This window comes from Phyllopteryx taeniolatus, chromosome 5 (assembly GCF_024500385.1).
Source record: "Phyllopteryx taeniolatus isolate TA_2022b chromosome 5, UOR_Ptae_1.2, whole genome shotgun sequence".
In the NCBI taxonomy this organism is placed as follows: domain Eukaryota; kingdom Metazoa; phylum Chordata; class Actinopteri; order Syngnathiformes; family Syngnathidae; genus Phyllopteryx; species Phyllopteryx taeniolatus.
In genome coordinates, this window is record NC_084506.1 from 32935144 (window position 1) to 32950509 (window position 15366).

The following is a 15366-nucleotide window of genomic DNA, read 5'->3' on the forward strand; positions in this document are numbered from 1 at the left end:
CCAGTCCTTTTGTTCTGCCAGACCCAGGCCAGACCCACATGCTGCATGTTTGCCCACACACACACACACAAAAAGAAGCACGCCGTTGCCATCCATTGTCATCTCTGCTTGTCACTCTTTCATCCATTCATCTTAGCTGTCCAGTATTTTCTGCACTTTTCTCTCGACTCTTTTGTTCAACTGGAGCCGGCCGGGGCCTCCCGATGACATGAGGCTTGTTCCTGCAAAACTAATAAGGACGCAGATTTGCTTTGCGCAGGCTTAGCATTCTTTCTCAACGCTGAGAATGGAACAAGGGGAGGGGTGGAAGAGTTTGAGTGAGGTTTGCCGAGCACACATTCGTCCAAAAGAAATCCAACAAGCAAAACCAAAACCAAAAGACTCAGCGAAGCAGATACGAAAGATGGCATCAATTTCCCTCAAGCATAACATGCATCCTTTTTTCTCGGTCAATACCGCAGGGTTCATTGAGTTGAGTGCACGGAAATCCCTCTCGCGTAAATCCCCCCCCCCCCCCCCCCCCACCCCCACCCCGGTGTCGGCCAAGCGGGTCAACGAAGCTCCCGAGCAACGTGTAAATCCCACCTGCAAAAATATGAAAGCCTTTTCACATCTTCTCCACATAAAAGTCCAAATAAGGATCCCCAGATGTGGGAGGAGATGAAACAGGGAGGCCAGGGGGAGGTCTCGCTCTCTCGCTCTCTCGCTCTCTCGGGGGGGGGGGGACATGTGCGCGCAGTGTGCCAGCGGACAACTCGGATTGCACGGAGCCAGCTGCCATTTCTTACATTTGTCTCCTTCACTGCCTCCCTCTCTTCTCTTCTCGACGTCGACTTCTCGGCCGCGGGCGAACATAAAGGCGGGTCATCTCGGCCGCACATGAACTCTCGGCTGCAAAAGCTCACACGGACACGGAGGACAGACTTGGGAGAAGACCGAGAAGGAGGAGGAACAACGTGCAGGACCTCAGGTGCGGGACCATGGCGGGCTCGCTGGCGCTGCTGCTGCTGCTGTCCCTGTTGCCGCTGGTGCCCACAGGCGCCGATGCCAGAAGGATCAGGAAGAGGGGACTCCACCGCAAGGTGGGACTGAGCATGTCGACTTCATGGGATTCAAATCGTTTCGTTCCAATGGATCAGATGCAATCCGGGGACTTCTGTTCGAACCCAAGCGATTTCTTGCTCATTCGCGTTTGCCAGTAAGAATTGTCTCAAGTCGTAGCAGATATCTGACATGATGCTGTACGGAAGAGGTGCAACAACTCATTACGCGACCTCAATTCATCATTTAGAGACCTCGTTGAACTCCAAATTCGGCCTCTCAACGCGAAATATTCTCTGCTTTCTAGAGTCCCCGATGCAAGCAGACTGGCTATGTTTGTGTTGAATCGAAAGGAGACATTCGCAAGCCAACGATCGACGTTTGCACCGGTTTTCTGACATGCTGCGGACTAAACCACGAACTGAATGCTGTCCTGTTTCTTTAATATAGGGATGGAAATCCCATTTCATCTGATTCACCTAGGAATCCAAAAACAACATACAGATGAACCAATGAATTCTTCCGATAATCGTTAGCCCTCCTTTCCATCCATCCACCCTTTACAGCGTAGCATAAAAGTCGACATACGCTGGTGGTTTTTGCACGGAAAACGGTGGACACGAACCACGAAGTCAATTGACATTTGTATTCTAAGACGGACGACGCAAATATGTTGTTCTTCATTCGCAAACTTTGAAACGTTACAATTACATTTCATTCTGCACGGCGTCCGTACGGCCGTTGCAGTTGCTAGGCAGAATTAGCCTAGAATTAGAATTAGAATTACTTGTGCCCCGCAGCCAGAGGAAAAGATGCGCTGACGATGAACTTCCAATTGCAATATAAATCCCATTTATTAATTAGAAAGAGAGAAATGCACTCGCGTGCATGTTGACCACATAAACCCGCACTGGAGGTTTCGTGTCCAATGACAGTCGGCCATTATTTGTTGAATCGCACGTGTGCTTATTTTGGGACTAAGCAAGTCCACTTTTGAGTCTTCTCCGGTGGCTAACCCTTTGGAACGAATGGGCAACTGCTAGAAAAGCTCTTGCCTTGTCGTCCGCTTGCGCTTCAATCTTTCTGAGCGGCGCTTCCCCTCGCTTTAATTTAGCCGTAGAAATGTTTTCTCTTGCCTTACGTGTCCGGGACGCGCTCAAAGGCCATTGGCTTCTTTTCTTTGTTTGTTTTTTGAAGCCTTTCACACACACCCTGTCTCAGTCCAAAGCAATTGCTAATGGCGGCGAAGACTCTTTACAAGTTATTCTACTCCTTTGGACACACATATTCATTTTGAAAGTGAACACTGAATGTTTTCCTGCGTTACATTTTCATTTGAACATGAACTTATTCTTACACGTGTGCGACGCAACTACATTACGCCTTAGTCGTTTGCATGGTTTTTTTCCCCTTTTTCAAAACTTCTTACTGAACTTCTTTTGACAAAAATGCCAAAAGTCAAATGTGTGCCACATTTCGGCAACCGATGTTTTTGTCTTAGCTAAGCCTATTTCCACGCTCGCCAACCACACTTACTCAATGTCGTCTCTGTGTTCAAAAGAGAGACCGGAGCCACACAGAAAGACCGAAGAACACGTAACGGGGGAAAATAATTCCAGTGGCAATGCAAGGAGATGAATACAAAAAGGTTGTGTGTGATGTACAAATTAAGTATAGGTTGCTGTCGTTTTGGAATCGGTCTTTGAAAGCACCTGCAAATCACGCGCATGCACGCATATGACAGAGTCTCAGTCTGGCTCGCACCTGCACGGGCACGTCTGCGTGCTTCGAGCGCATGCGCGACCTTTGCGCTTTCATGTACTGTGTTTCTTTGCGACGCCGGCGGCTCTGCAGACACTCACGGACGTTGCTCGACCCGACCCGGGCCCGCTGGGGAGGGGACAACTAAAAGCATCCACTTGGGCAGAACGCCAGCATTTATGGAGCACGGCTCCAAGTCAAGCTGTGTTCTGTCAAGTCGGAATTGAAAGTCACACGAAGGGAAGGCGGATGGACCGATGCGTTCCTTTGTAACTTGCCGCATTATACTTCCGAGAGGACATGCAAAAAATGCAAGTCACACTTGCTACTCATTGACGACTGCGTTCAAGTTGGAGAACTAAGTCATTTACTGATCAAATCATTTCCAGATATGAAGGACTTTGCTCTTGATATTGTATCAATGTGTATCTTCGGTTCCGCTACTGACACCAAAATAAAAGGCGTCAGGCTGGCAAACACAGAAAGCACGACCGCTTCGGGCCAAATTTTGTCTTGGATGAGTGTTTAAAAGCTACATTGATTGTCCACAATGTAACATTTCTCAGTGCAAACACACTAGTAAACTTTTATATTGTTGAATGAATAACTCTTCGAAAGTTAGCATTGCTATCTTTGTGGAGGGAAATGCATGGAGATGAATTGTAACAAATTGGCGCATGATGTATTATATTCTGCCACATCTCAAGGATAGGCAGGCGGCCTGTTGCGTTTCTATCACTCACTCGCTCTGTGCATTTTTATGTAAAATCGGCTGCGGGGGCAAAAAAAAAAAAAAAAGGAAAATGAGTCCCGACGAGCCAAAAGCGAACCAGATGCCTGCTGTGGGCTACCGCACTTGGAGGACACGTTGTTTCTCGTCGAGGCACGACTATAACCTTGGCCTTAAGATTAAGAGCCTATTGCGTACACACGTTGTATATGTGCGTATGCGTGGCATTAGATGCACCAACGGGACAAAACACTACAGACTCTAAAACAGTTTTTGTCACGAGCCACATTGTAGTCCCGGTTTCCCTCAGAGGGCCTTTGACTGTGAAATCATATACATGTTTAGTCACCTCATCATAGTTTTACGCACACACGACAAATTGATGGATTTCTAGTTTTGAAATCAGAAGTCAGAGATAATGGTTTGTTCCGAAAATGCTTGCTCAACGAGACTATTTATTACATGGTTCACAAAATGCTTGCAATCTCTCAACGATACTATTTATTACATATGAGAATTTGAGACAGAATCGTGAAAGTCGACACAGATTATTTACTTGGCGGGCCAGATTTGGCCCCAGGGCCTTGAGTTTGACACCAGTGCTCCAAAAGGGAAAGTCAGATGCCAACAGAAGCTGCTGCTAAGAAAGACGTAGCAGTGGAGAGACGGACATATAACGGGCAAAATAGGATTGCGCCACAGAGCAGTGGAGGTCATTGAGGTCAAATCAACCAGTGAATAATTAGGCCGAAATATTGACAACGAGGAGCACCAAGTTAACATTGTCATCAATGGGGTCTGCTTCGCATGAAACATCATGTCAAACAGGAAGGAAACTCGAGATTTTCGCCGGAGCGCTTGGGAAGAGATCGGATGTAAGATAAAGAGCGGTTATGTCATTATCAAATCCCAGTTGACTTTTGAGTCGTCGTGAATGAAACCCGAGTTCAACAAAGCTCATGAAGCTTAAAGGACCTCTCCATAGGACTTATTCCATAGTTCTGGACTTAAAAAGATGTCTGCAGAAAATAATTCCCCCCAAAATAGACTCAGTAGTAATTTGGTTTTATGATGACATAAATGTTGATTTTTGGCCCGCCCACATTTGCGTCAAAACCCGCGTGAGCCTGCTGGAAAAGAGCGAGCGCCTGAAAGGGTAACGTGGGTCCCCCTTCCCACGGGCTCACCACCTGTGGGTGGGGTCATAGGGGGGGTCGGGTGCAGCGCGAGCCGGGCGGCGACCTCGGCGATCCGATCCCCGGCTACAGAAGCTGGCTCTTCTCTGGCAGGGAAGGAGGCCGAGGGGGTGCTGGAGAGCGCTCCCGCTGGGGGACTCCATCGTTCTGCTGGGGGACTTCAATGCTCACATGGGCAATGACAGTGAGACCTGGAACGGCGTGATCGGGAGGAACGCCCACCACCCCCGATCAGAACCCGAGCGGTGTTCTGTTATTGGATTGCTGTAATCATCACGGATTGTCCATAACGAACACCATGTTCAAGCATAAGGGTGTCCACAGGAGCACTTGGCACCAGGACACCCTAGGTCGCAGTTCGATGATCGACTTTGTGGTCGTGTCATCGGAATTGCGGCCGCATGTCTTGGACGCTCGGGTGAAGAGAGGGGGGCGGAGCTGTCAACCGATCACCACCTGGTGGTGAGTCGGCTCCGATGGTGGGGGAAGACGCCGCTCCGACGTGGCAGGCCCAAACGTATTGTGAGGGTCTGCTGGGAACATCTAGCGGAATCTCCTGTCAGAAGGAGTTTCAACTCCCACCTCCGACACAACTTCGCTCATGTTCCGGGGGAGGCGGGGGACATCGAGTCCGATTGGACCATGTTCCGCGCCTCCATTGCTGAGGCGGCCGACCGGAGCTGTTGGCCGTAAGGTGGTCGGTGCCTGTCGTGGTGGACACCAGCGGTGAGGGATTCCGTCAAGCTGAAGAAGGAGTCCTATCGGGCCTTTTTGGCCTGTGGGACTCCCGAGGCAGCTGATGGGTACCAGCTGGCCAAGCGGAATGCAGCTGTGGTGGTGGCTGAAGCAAAACCTCGGGCATGGGAGGGGTTCAGTGAGGCCATAGAGAAAGACTTGAGGACGGCTTCGAGGAAATTCTGGGCCACCATGCGACGTCTCAGGAGGGGGACGCGGCGCACCATCAACACTGTGTATAGTGGCGATGGGGTGCTGCTGACCTCCACTCAGGACGTTGTGAGTCGGTGGGGAGAATACTTCGAAGAGCTCCCCAATTCCACTGACACGCCTTCCCATGAGGAAGCGGAGTCTGGGTCCTCTGAGGAGGGCTCTCCTATCTCTGGGGTTGAGGTCACCGAGGTGGTTAAAAAGTTCCTCGGTGGCAAGGCCCTGGGGGTGAATGAGATTCGCCCCGAGTTCCTAAAGGCTCTGAATGTTGTGGGGCTGTCCTTGTTGACACGCCTCTGCAGCATCGCGTGGACATCATGGACGGTGCCTCTGGATTGGCAGACTCGTTTTTAAGAAGGGGGACCGGAGGGTGTGCTCTCTCTTAGAGGGGCGAGAAGCTCGGTCATCCGGGAGGATCTCAGAGTAGAGCCGCTGCTCCTCCGCATCGAGAGGAGCCAGATGAGGTGGCCGGGGCATCTGATTCGGATGCCTCCCTGGTGAGGTGTTCCAGGCACGTCCCACCGGGAGGAGACCCCGGGGACGACCCAGGATAATGACTTAGGATCCCCCTCGAAGAGCTGGATGAAGTGGCTGGGGAGAGGGAAGTTTGGGCGTCCCTGCTAAAGCTACTGGCCCCCCGACATCACATCCAAGACGTGTTAGTGTAACAATTTCGTCAATGCAAAAGCGGAGTTCCAAGGTCAATTAGTAATTTTCCGATCGTTCCAAAATTGATTGATGACCGCCAGTTTCCTTTTCTTGAGCAAAAAAAAATACAACAAAATAACTATCGGCCATCTGGACGCTATAAGTCCTTTCATGTATTTTCTATACATTACAATCAAAAAACTAAATGTATTGTTTTGTTGTTACGTACAGTTGCTCTATAGCAAAAAGATAACCAAAAACTATGAGTAAAAAAGGCAAATGTATATCTCACAAAGTAATAATTAGCGCATTTGGAAATGTGTTTTGTTAATCAAGCGTGCAAATAACCATCTGCCAACTTGGTCAAATTCTGGCAGAATGAACTCATTTGTGTCGAAATACAAACTCTACGTGCCAAAACGCCTCGGAATTTTATTTCCCGAGCTGGATTGCGAGCATGTTCGTCTACGCTGCCAAGTAAGCAGCAATTTTCAAGCACTCATTACCTGATTAGCGATCGAATACACTTAAGGCTCCGAAGAAACATTTGTGCTTGTTTCTTGTATTTGGTGGCAACACGTCCTGCACTTGACACACAAGCCAGATCAGGATTTGCTGTATTTGAACGCAAGATGGATCGAAACGTGGCTTAACAGCCACTTCAAATGTCGCAAATGTTGCTTCTCTTGTTATATGGTGGTTGCTGTGAACATGTGGAATAGTGGAGTCAATTCTATGAAAATGAACATGACGTTCCAAAGCAAAGATGAGAAAATGGGTTTTTCCGAACTACGACCTAACCCCAGAAAGGAATGCTAGCCCCAACGAACAGAATCCGAGTTTTTACAACAAACCGCAGAGACAATGGCCGCGATGCACATTCCATCAAGTTAGCACACGAGAGCAGATGTCAGCAGCAGTGTTGAAATTCCTGGCTGCATGCGAGCGGACACTCAGGCCTCAACAATTTATGCGCGTCAAAGGCGCCAAGGTGCGTGACGCGAGAAGTCGCTGTTGTGGCCTACTTTCCTTTCACTTTGAGATTCGCCATGGAAGTGTGTGTGTGTGTGTGTGTGCGTTCCCACTGTAAACTAATTTCCCAATCCAGGTCAAGACATTTGGAAGGCGGCGTGTAGTCTGTACTCAAGCCAAAACCTGTGACACAGCTATCCTACGCTTTGCTGCTCTCTAGTGGTCGACTTTACAAAGACAAACTCTCAGCAGAACCAATGTTCTTGTCTCCCAGGACTACGAGTATCCCAACCACCCGCAGTCCACACAGCACCAGAAGAACGACCGCTGCCCACCGCCACCTCAGATGCTCCCCGAGAGGGCCTGTGAGGTGCCGGGCTGCCGCTCAGACTCGGAGTGTGAGCGCCACAAGCGTTGCTGCTACAACGGCTGCATCTACGCCTGCCTGGAGTCTGTTCAGCCTCCGCCAGGTCTGTGGAACTCACAAGTTCAGTGCATTGACTTGTTCACAATTGTTTTCTCACGCTTTCCGTGTCGGTGTTCTCATGAGTAGTCCTTGACTGGCTAGTGCAGCCCAAACCTCGGTGGTTGGGCGGGAACGGCTGGCTACTAGACGGTCCTGAGGAGATGCTGCAGGGTGAGTACACTCAGGAGCAGTTATTGGAAACATTGCATTTTCAGCCTGAGGCTTCTCCATACCATTTCAAATCATGAACTAAAAAGTGCAGAGCGCTACTCAATGTCAAACATTTCGGAATTGCTGTCTTTGAAGGTGTCCAATAGTGTTGCGTCGGTCACACGAACAAATATTTTGAGTCAAGTTACCGAACGGAATTCCTTTCTCGTTAAATCGAGCTCAGCAGCTCTGCTTGTGCCCAAGTAGCACTCGAGTGAAGGAGTCATTGTAACAGTTTCCTCCTTGCGGGCAGTGGAGGCTTAATGGCAACTCTCCCCCAAAATTTCAACATTTCAAAAACCAGACCATCCCTTTTAAGGCCTTTACACAGAGCGCTTTGCACAGCGTCAGTGGCGGTTCTGATATGGGTGGTAATGGGCAGCCGGCCAGGGCGGCATTCTGTGGGAGGCGGCGCTAGCCACCCCCCCCCCCCTTCCCTCCCCAAACAAACAATTCCATTCATTGGGTATGTACGGCCAAGAAGCAATGGCGCAGCAGCAGCCAGCGTAACATTGAAAAATGTTCAATTCGGGGGGGCGTGCGATATGATAAGATCTTATAAGGCACCTCCATTAGGAGAGATGGTCGTGGAGTACTTTCAGAGTGACAACAGTAATAATTTGGCGGTGTTGTATTTTGAAAACAGTATGGAGAAAATGGAGGACCTAAATATGAATGCGGTCTCCCAGTGCCCTGAGCTCTGGAACATAAAACAAATACCATACTACAGAAGGTACAGAAGGTACAGCGGTGAATAATGAAGATTACAAGGCCTAAAGGCTTCTTCATCCTTTGCTTCGTGAAAAATCTTTCATTCAGCCAGCATATGTTACAGCTTATGATTAATATGGATTTGTGTACTGTATTTCCACTGAGCAGCTGAGGCGTGCAGTACAACAGAGGACGGCGACGAGCCTCTCCACTGCCCTACAGGCTACGAGTGCCACATCATCAACCCAGGAAACCCTGCCGCTGGCATCCCCAACCGGGGACAATGCATCAAGCAGCGTGCCAACTCTGGTAGAATTTGCATGCACTTTTGGAGACTTAGGGCTCTATTTTCGTGACCGGCCTAAATCCGTAAAAAAATTGTACATTTCGCAGAAAAATGGTGGTCTGTGCCGTGGTGGGGGTGAACACAGCCAACTTAATTCGCCATCAATCAAAGCAGCTCCTCTCAGCAACCTTGCAGCAAGGTTTAGGAGTGAGTTCATGGGAATTTTTGCCCATTCTCCCAGGAGCATATTTGTGAAGTCACACACTGATGTTGAACGAGAAGGCCTGGCTCACCGTCCACTCGAAACCCGAAGGTGCTCTATGCACTCTGTGCAGGCCATTCAAGTTCATCCATAGCAAATTCTCTCATCCATGTCTTTATTGACCTTGATTTGTGCACTGGTGCACAGACATGTTGGAAAAGGAAGGAATAATCCCCAAACTATTTGACTGTCCAAAATCTATTGGTATGCTGAAGCATTCAGAGTTCCTTTCACTGGAGTTCAGGGGCTAATATTTTGGACATTTCCAACTTTGTGGGAATAGTTTGGCGACGGGCCATTCCTGTTCCAACATGACTGTGCATCGGTGCACAAATCAAGGTTCATAAAGACATGGATGAGAGAGTTTGATGTGGAGGAATTTGACTGGCCTGAACATCCTGACTTCAAACATATAGAACACTTATAGATAGATAGATAGATAGATAGATACACTTACCTCATGTCCACCCTGACTGTGCTGCATGCCAGTCAGTGGGATGATTTAATGATGATAATAATAATAATAATGAATTTAATGAATTGATTTCCACAATGATTCAGATGTCCACTGCTCACATTATTTATGAATGAAATACGTCTGACATCCAACACACGTCCCGATCAAATTCACCAAAATGGCGTTAGACCAGCTACGGCAAAGGTTAAACGCGGTATCAGCAGGCCTAAGTTTAAATCAAATATTTGCCACCAAATAGTCACAGGCACCGGGCGCAGGTCTCAGAACACGCCCGTGCCCAGCTTGTCGCAGACCGGTCTGCCAAATGGGCGAACGAGCAGCGAGCGGAAATCAAGATATGCCAGCTTTTGCCTTCCACCGCAGATCCGTCATCTATAAAAATAGAGCTCTTGGATAAAGTACTTTATTTGAATTCAGAGCTTTACATTACTGAAACTCAATTTGTGTCACATGCTGTATGTTGCACACGGAGTCCTAGTTTCCTCTAATTGTGCGTACAATTACGATACTTTGCAACCCAAAATTGCTAATGCTTTTGATGCTTACAAATGCAAAATTCACACTGGAGTAAAGAAATCTTGCTTCTTCTGGACAGCTGAAAAATTGCAAATGACATCTTTCAAATATTATAGTCATTCATTATAGTGTATACACAAAAAGTATGGTGCCCATTGAACTTCTTATGGAGGCCCAACAATCCTAATTATCATACAAGGATAAAGAATGAATGAACAAAACTCACCTCTGTGGTCTGTGATGTTTGTCATCCCGATAACATATCGGTTGTGAAATATTTGTATTCAAGCAACGACGCAGCAATGATGTCGTAGCATCCAATAAAAGACTTTCTACGACTGCCTGCCATCCCTTTATTGCCCAAAGCCCCATGATGACGGACTCTTACTGGATCTATGATAGGCTGTAGTCCGTTAAACAGTGTTACGGTCCTTAGTCCGCTTTTCGTTGTCAATTTTCAGCATTCACGTGCATTTTCTCGTCAAGAGAATACACTACATCCAACTTTGATATCGTCATGCCCTTTTTTGTTTTGTTTTAGATGGACGGGGGTTGAGGCACAAACTACTTTTCAAGGACTACTTAGGTAAGTGAGGTAATATAAGCAAATGGAAAGACTGCGGTAAGTCTGAAGCGTCACCGGTCGGCCTGACCTGACACTCTTTCTCACAGGTTCCAGTAGCAACAACGCCGTGGGCTACGAGAAACATCACAAGCGCCTGGGATGAGCGACATATACCCTTTTGTGTTTCTTGCTTTCAGACCACACTTTCCATTTGATCTTCTAACCTTTCCCATGAATCTGACATAGGCCCCACCACTTACGATCGTCTTCAAGCTATTTCTTATCACACTTCAGTCAGAAAAGATCATAAGCTGCTACCTCCTCGACTCTCCACTCCTCACAAAGTTCGAACCTCAGAAACGTTACTGTCTCACAGCCAAAGGAAGACGCTGATTTTACACATTATACATCATAAGAGAGAAAGAGAGAAGTAGCGAGTGCATCAATGCTGCTTGCCAAATATCTCAAAAGGGCAATATATTTGTTCCATCGTCCATGTATTTAGTCTTTACGTCTTTCAACATCACAATCATCTGTACCAAACAATCAATTGCGGGAATGGGTTATTTCTACAACAAATCTTCTTGTTGGGATGGGCAGAACAATTGATGGAGTCAAATTGTTTGTTGATTCATCATGTCTGAAAGTGAATGAGGCAAGATGGAGTGCACCACCTGGCTGCAACCAGCGGAGGCACTGTGGATTTTGTCTCCACCCATGTCGCCAAAGTGCCTGGGCAACATGTTGTTCCCCACCTTTTATACAGTTTATTATTGCAATCGCTCCCTACCAATATTCATAAACAACCACTTCAAGGAACTTCAGTGTGTTTAATATTGCCTAAAGTTAACCCAAAAGGCAATGATATACTGAATACATTATTTTTATACGGTTTTAGTGTGCTGCACTTGGTTGAAATAAACTTAATTGAAACATCATCGCAGTCAACACAGCAGTATATGTCCAGTGCGAGCGAATTATTAACAATGAAATGTGAGCCACATTTCAAAGTTTGAGCTACTGCTTACCATAAAGAAACCTTGCTCACCTTTCAAAGAGAAATCGTTTATTTTCCTTTTCAAAAAGAATACGTAGTCTTTCCGGGTCTGTCGGGGAGCAGACGTATCGTTAACGAGCGGAACAGCCTCGATAGCGCCGCACGCAACGAACCTTTGGGACAAAAATCCATTTAGAATATGGCCAAAACTTGGCAGAGCCACTGCAGGGGGAAACGGAAATGCGGGGTGACAACATGGGGCCCATAAACCATCTGACGGCAATGTAACCAGCGACAGAGCAGTGCAGCGAATCACAGTGAACAGACTTTCTTGAAATATGGTTTTGGTCTCAACAACTTTGTGGTCTAAAGACGACCGCATGACATGAGGTACGGGAAGTTGAGCGATATCCACATAGACCATAGTTAAAGAAGGAGACTGCAAATTTCTTCCATCATAGATCAAGGAAATTGAATCAAATGCCCATCCCGATTTGGAAATCTCCTTTTCTCCACCTTCCAGTCCCCGAGTCCCAGCATGTTTGCTGATCACAGTGACTGTTGTCTCTTTAATACCCAAACACAGCAGATGGATTGTTTCTATTTGTGATGTTACAAACTGCAATATATATTTTGTTTGCAAGAGTCCATCAGCCTTGCGAGGTTAAAGTTTTAAGGCTGGTCAGTAGAAGGGGGGGGGGGTGAAGACCATCTGGTTTCAAAAGATTCCCTTGCACTCCGAAGGCCAAATTTCCTGTCCTGAAACTTGGGAGTGTTCTGTGGACAAACTGAACATTTCCACATGTCGGAGTGAAAGCTTTAGATCTGCGTAAATGAGACCGATCTAATATACTACGACATATTACGAATCGGGCGGAACGGTGGACGACTGGTTAACACATCCGCCTCACAGTTCTGAGGCCCGGGGTTCAAATCCCGGCCCCGCCTGTGTTGCGTTAGCATGTTCTTCCCGTGCCTGCTCCGGTTTCCTCCCGCATCCCAAAAACTCTAAATTGCCCGTAGGTGTGAATGTGAGTGCGAATGGTTGTTTGTTTCTATGTGCCCTGCGATTGGCTAGCGACCGGTTCAGGGTGTATCCCGCTGGGATAGGCTGCAGCACGCCCGCGACCCTCGCGAGGAGAAGCGGTACAGACAATGGATGGATGGATATTCCGAATCACAGATCATAAACGGGCATAGGAAATTGATGCAGGATGTGGACTTGAATTGCTTCACCGGTGTAATGTTATCTGTCAACTGGCCTGAAAAGAGACAAATGTGATGGTGCCTCCTTGATGTTGCTCAGGTTCTTTCTGCCTTTGATAATGAACAGCAGAATAAGCTGGTTTCCAATACAATAAGAGGAATGTGTTGAGCAAAAGCCGTAACAACCATGAACTCTGTGGTGCTGTCTTGTTTTTACTGAATAAAACACAACATGTGAAACAAAAGCACATTGGGTCATGTTGTTTTAAGGAGTTCAAGATTCCAGATATATCAATCTGGCCCGTTATTGTATCATCAAGGGAACACGAGTCGTAAGGTTAAATATGAATATTCTGATACATTCTATAATTCCTCCATAAATCATATATATGTTTGAGGAAAACAGTACCAGAAAGTGTCAACATTGGAGCGCTTAGTTTAAATTGACACAAACAGGTGTTGATTTAGCAATATTCCAGTCGTGAAGATATGCACTGCAGCATAATCGAATCTCTGTAATATTTTATTTCCTATTCAATTTCCTGAAGGCTAAATGAATTACTATGTTTTGAAATCTATGACAACACAAACAGTATTTTCCTGGCTTACAAGTGTAATGTTAAAACGGAATCATTACCTGGCCATCAGGGGAATATGTGTTCTACTCTTCTTACACAACACAACGTCACTCGTTGTAAATAAGCGAGTTTTAAACAATGTTGTTTGTCAAAGTGGTGTTAACGTACCAAACGGGCTGCAAAAAGAATAACTTCTACTCCAGTGGCCTACCGTAAATACCTTTCCAATATGGCGGCTGAAATACGTATGCCTATGTTTGCGCATGCCCAGTTGAAGTCAGGAAGCCGGGCTACCCATTGATTTGCCGAACACTTTAACGGTCCTCTCATCTCAGTGTGTTTTTTATGAGAAACTGCAGCACACTGCGGCGGTCGAAACGTAAACGTAAATTCACGGTTAAACTACAGCGGAAGTTAACGTGTTTCCCTTCCGGTTGAGACGAGCGGGAAGCAGAGTGCGCGAAGAATTGAATTGAAGAATGTAAGTCCTCGTGTGTCCAGTAGGTGTCAGTATAGTCGAAAGTAGCCCTTTACTAAACCTAGTTGGGGGCCTCGTTACGCGAGTTTTGTTTATTGTACCCTTTGCTTATTATTTCACCATGAGTGGTGGTTAAAAATGGCGTTGCTATCTTTTTGAGCTGCTTGCATGTTTGTTTGGTTCTATGCAAATGAGTTCAGGGCTAGTCTGCCTTTTGAAGCAGTCCACTTCCTCTGGCAGAGTGGGCCCCTGTCACTTGTGCTGACGATGCCCGTGTTGCGGTCGGGCGGGACAAAGTCGAAAAGGGCAAATCTCCGAACCTTTACGCCACCTTTCCTAAATCTTTGTTGGACTACGTCTTCGGGTCAGGGAGAGATGAAAAGCGGCTTCCTTTCGATCGTAGGAAAGGACAGCGCTGTTTCGAATGAATTCAACTCCACTTCTCCTCATTGACTGAAATGGCGTGACGGCGAGTAACGCTGACAGAAGTCTCGAGCTTGCCGACTTTACACTTTACCTGCAACAATTACAAAAAGTAGATAGTGAAATGAGGTCAATAAAACTATGAGGCACTCGATAATGCACGTCTGTTGATCTTTTTTCTGTACTATTTTTTTTATTAAAAGGAGAGTGTGTGTAAATATGTAAACATTGCTGCCTAAAAGGATTGTGGGTAACAGATCTTTCCTTTCAGCAAGGTTGGTCAGGCGTAACCAATGCTAAAGGTGGCCGAAAGGTTGCATCAAGGCACTTTTCCTTCGCATTTTGGGAATAGGGCTTGGAAAACGCTTTGCATTGTGGGTTGCGATGGCCATATTTGAAAATTTACAAAATAAATCAATCACCCTTAAACGACTGCTGTTGATACAAAATGCTTTTCATAAGGGTTAGCGCAGCGGAGAAGGCTTTGAAGGCCTCTGGTGTTTCTATAATGATATCCATCCCTTACTAGGTTAACTGTGTTTATTCTGAGTGTACAAGTCAATTATTTGTGCGCCCTAACTTTCCCGTGGCTCGGCCGTCACTATACGTCAATCTCCGTGTGCTAGCACAGCGGCATGGTCTCAGATCTGATTCACTTTATCACTCCCGCTGCTTCCGCTACACAATCTGTGTAGCATTGTGTAGCATTGTGTAGCACCCAGCCATATTGACTCAGAGTGATGGGAAAGCTAAACATGAATTGAATATGCAAGGAATTGTGGCGAGCCACCCAGGGAGATTTGTTCATGAATGCCTCGTTGCACGGAGTGTCTGTTTTTCTTTAACAGTGAGTCATGCAATAGAGAGCTGCTCAACAGCGTATGCCAACATTGCATC

General features: G+C 46.9%; 1 protein-coding gene across 5 annotated transcripts; it reads left to right on the forward strand.

Annotated features, from left to right (window-relative positions):
- Window positions 1-725: 725 nt before the first annotated feature.
- wfdc1 (WAP four-disulfide core domain 1) lies at window positions 726-13235 on the forward strand. 5 transcript variants are annotated; one of them, XM_061775082.1, is made up of 6 exons: window positions 726-1082; window positions 7568-7763; window positions 7847-7930; window positions 8849-8989; window positions 10764-10808; window positions 10895-13235. In XM_061775082.1, exons 1-6 carry the CDS (start codon window positions 981-983, stop codon window positions 10948-10950), a joined length of 624 nt encoding a protein of 207 aa, XP_061631066.1. In that variant the 5' UTR covers window positions 726-980; the 3' UTR covers window positions 10951-13235. The 5 variants fall into 5 exon arrangements, with proteins under 5 accessions (XP_061631066.1, XP_061631067.1, XP_061631064.1 ...); XM_061775083.1 differs by having other exon boundaries at window positions 1074-1198; XM_061775080.1 differs by lacking the exon at window positions 726-1082 and adding an exon at window positions 4619-7312 and having other exon boundaries at window positions 10764-10817.
- The last annotated feature ends 2131 nt before the right edge of the window (window positions 13236-15366 follow it).

Coding starts and splice junctions, on each gene's coding strand:
- wfdc1 (XM_061775079.1), top strand. CDS start 7,088: ATGAGAAAATGGGTTTTTCCGAACTACGACCTAACCCCAGAAAGGAAT. Junction 7,313..7,567: donor TGCGCGTCAAAGGCGCCAAG/GTGCGTGACGCG, acceptor CTTGTCTCCCAG/GACTACGAGTATCCCAACCA. Junction 7,931..8,848: donor TCCTGAGGAGATGCTGCAGG/GTGAGTACACTC, acceptor TCCACTGAGCAG/CTGAGGCGTGCAGTACAACA.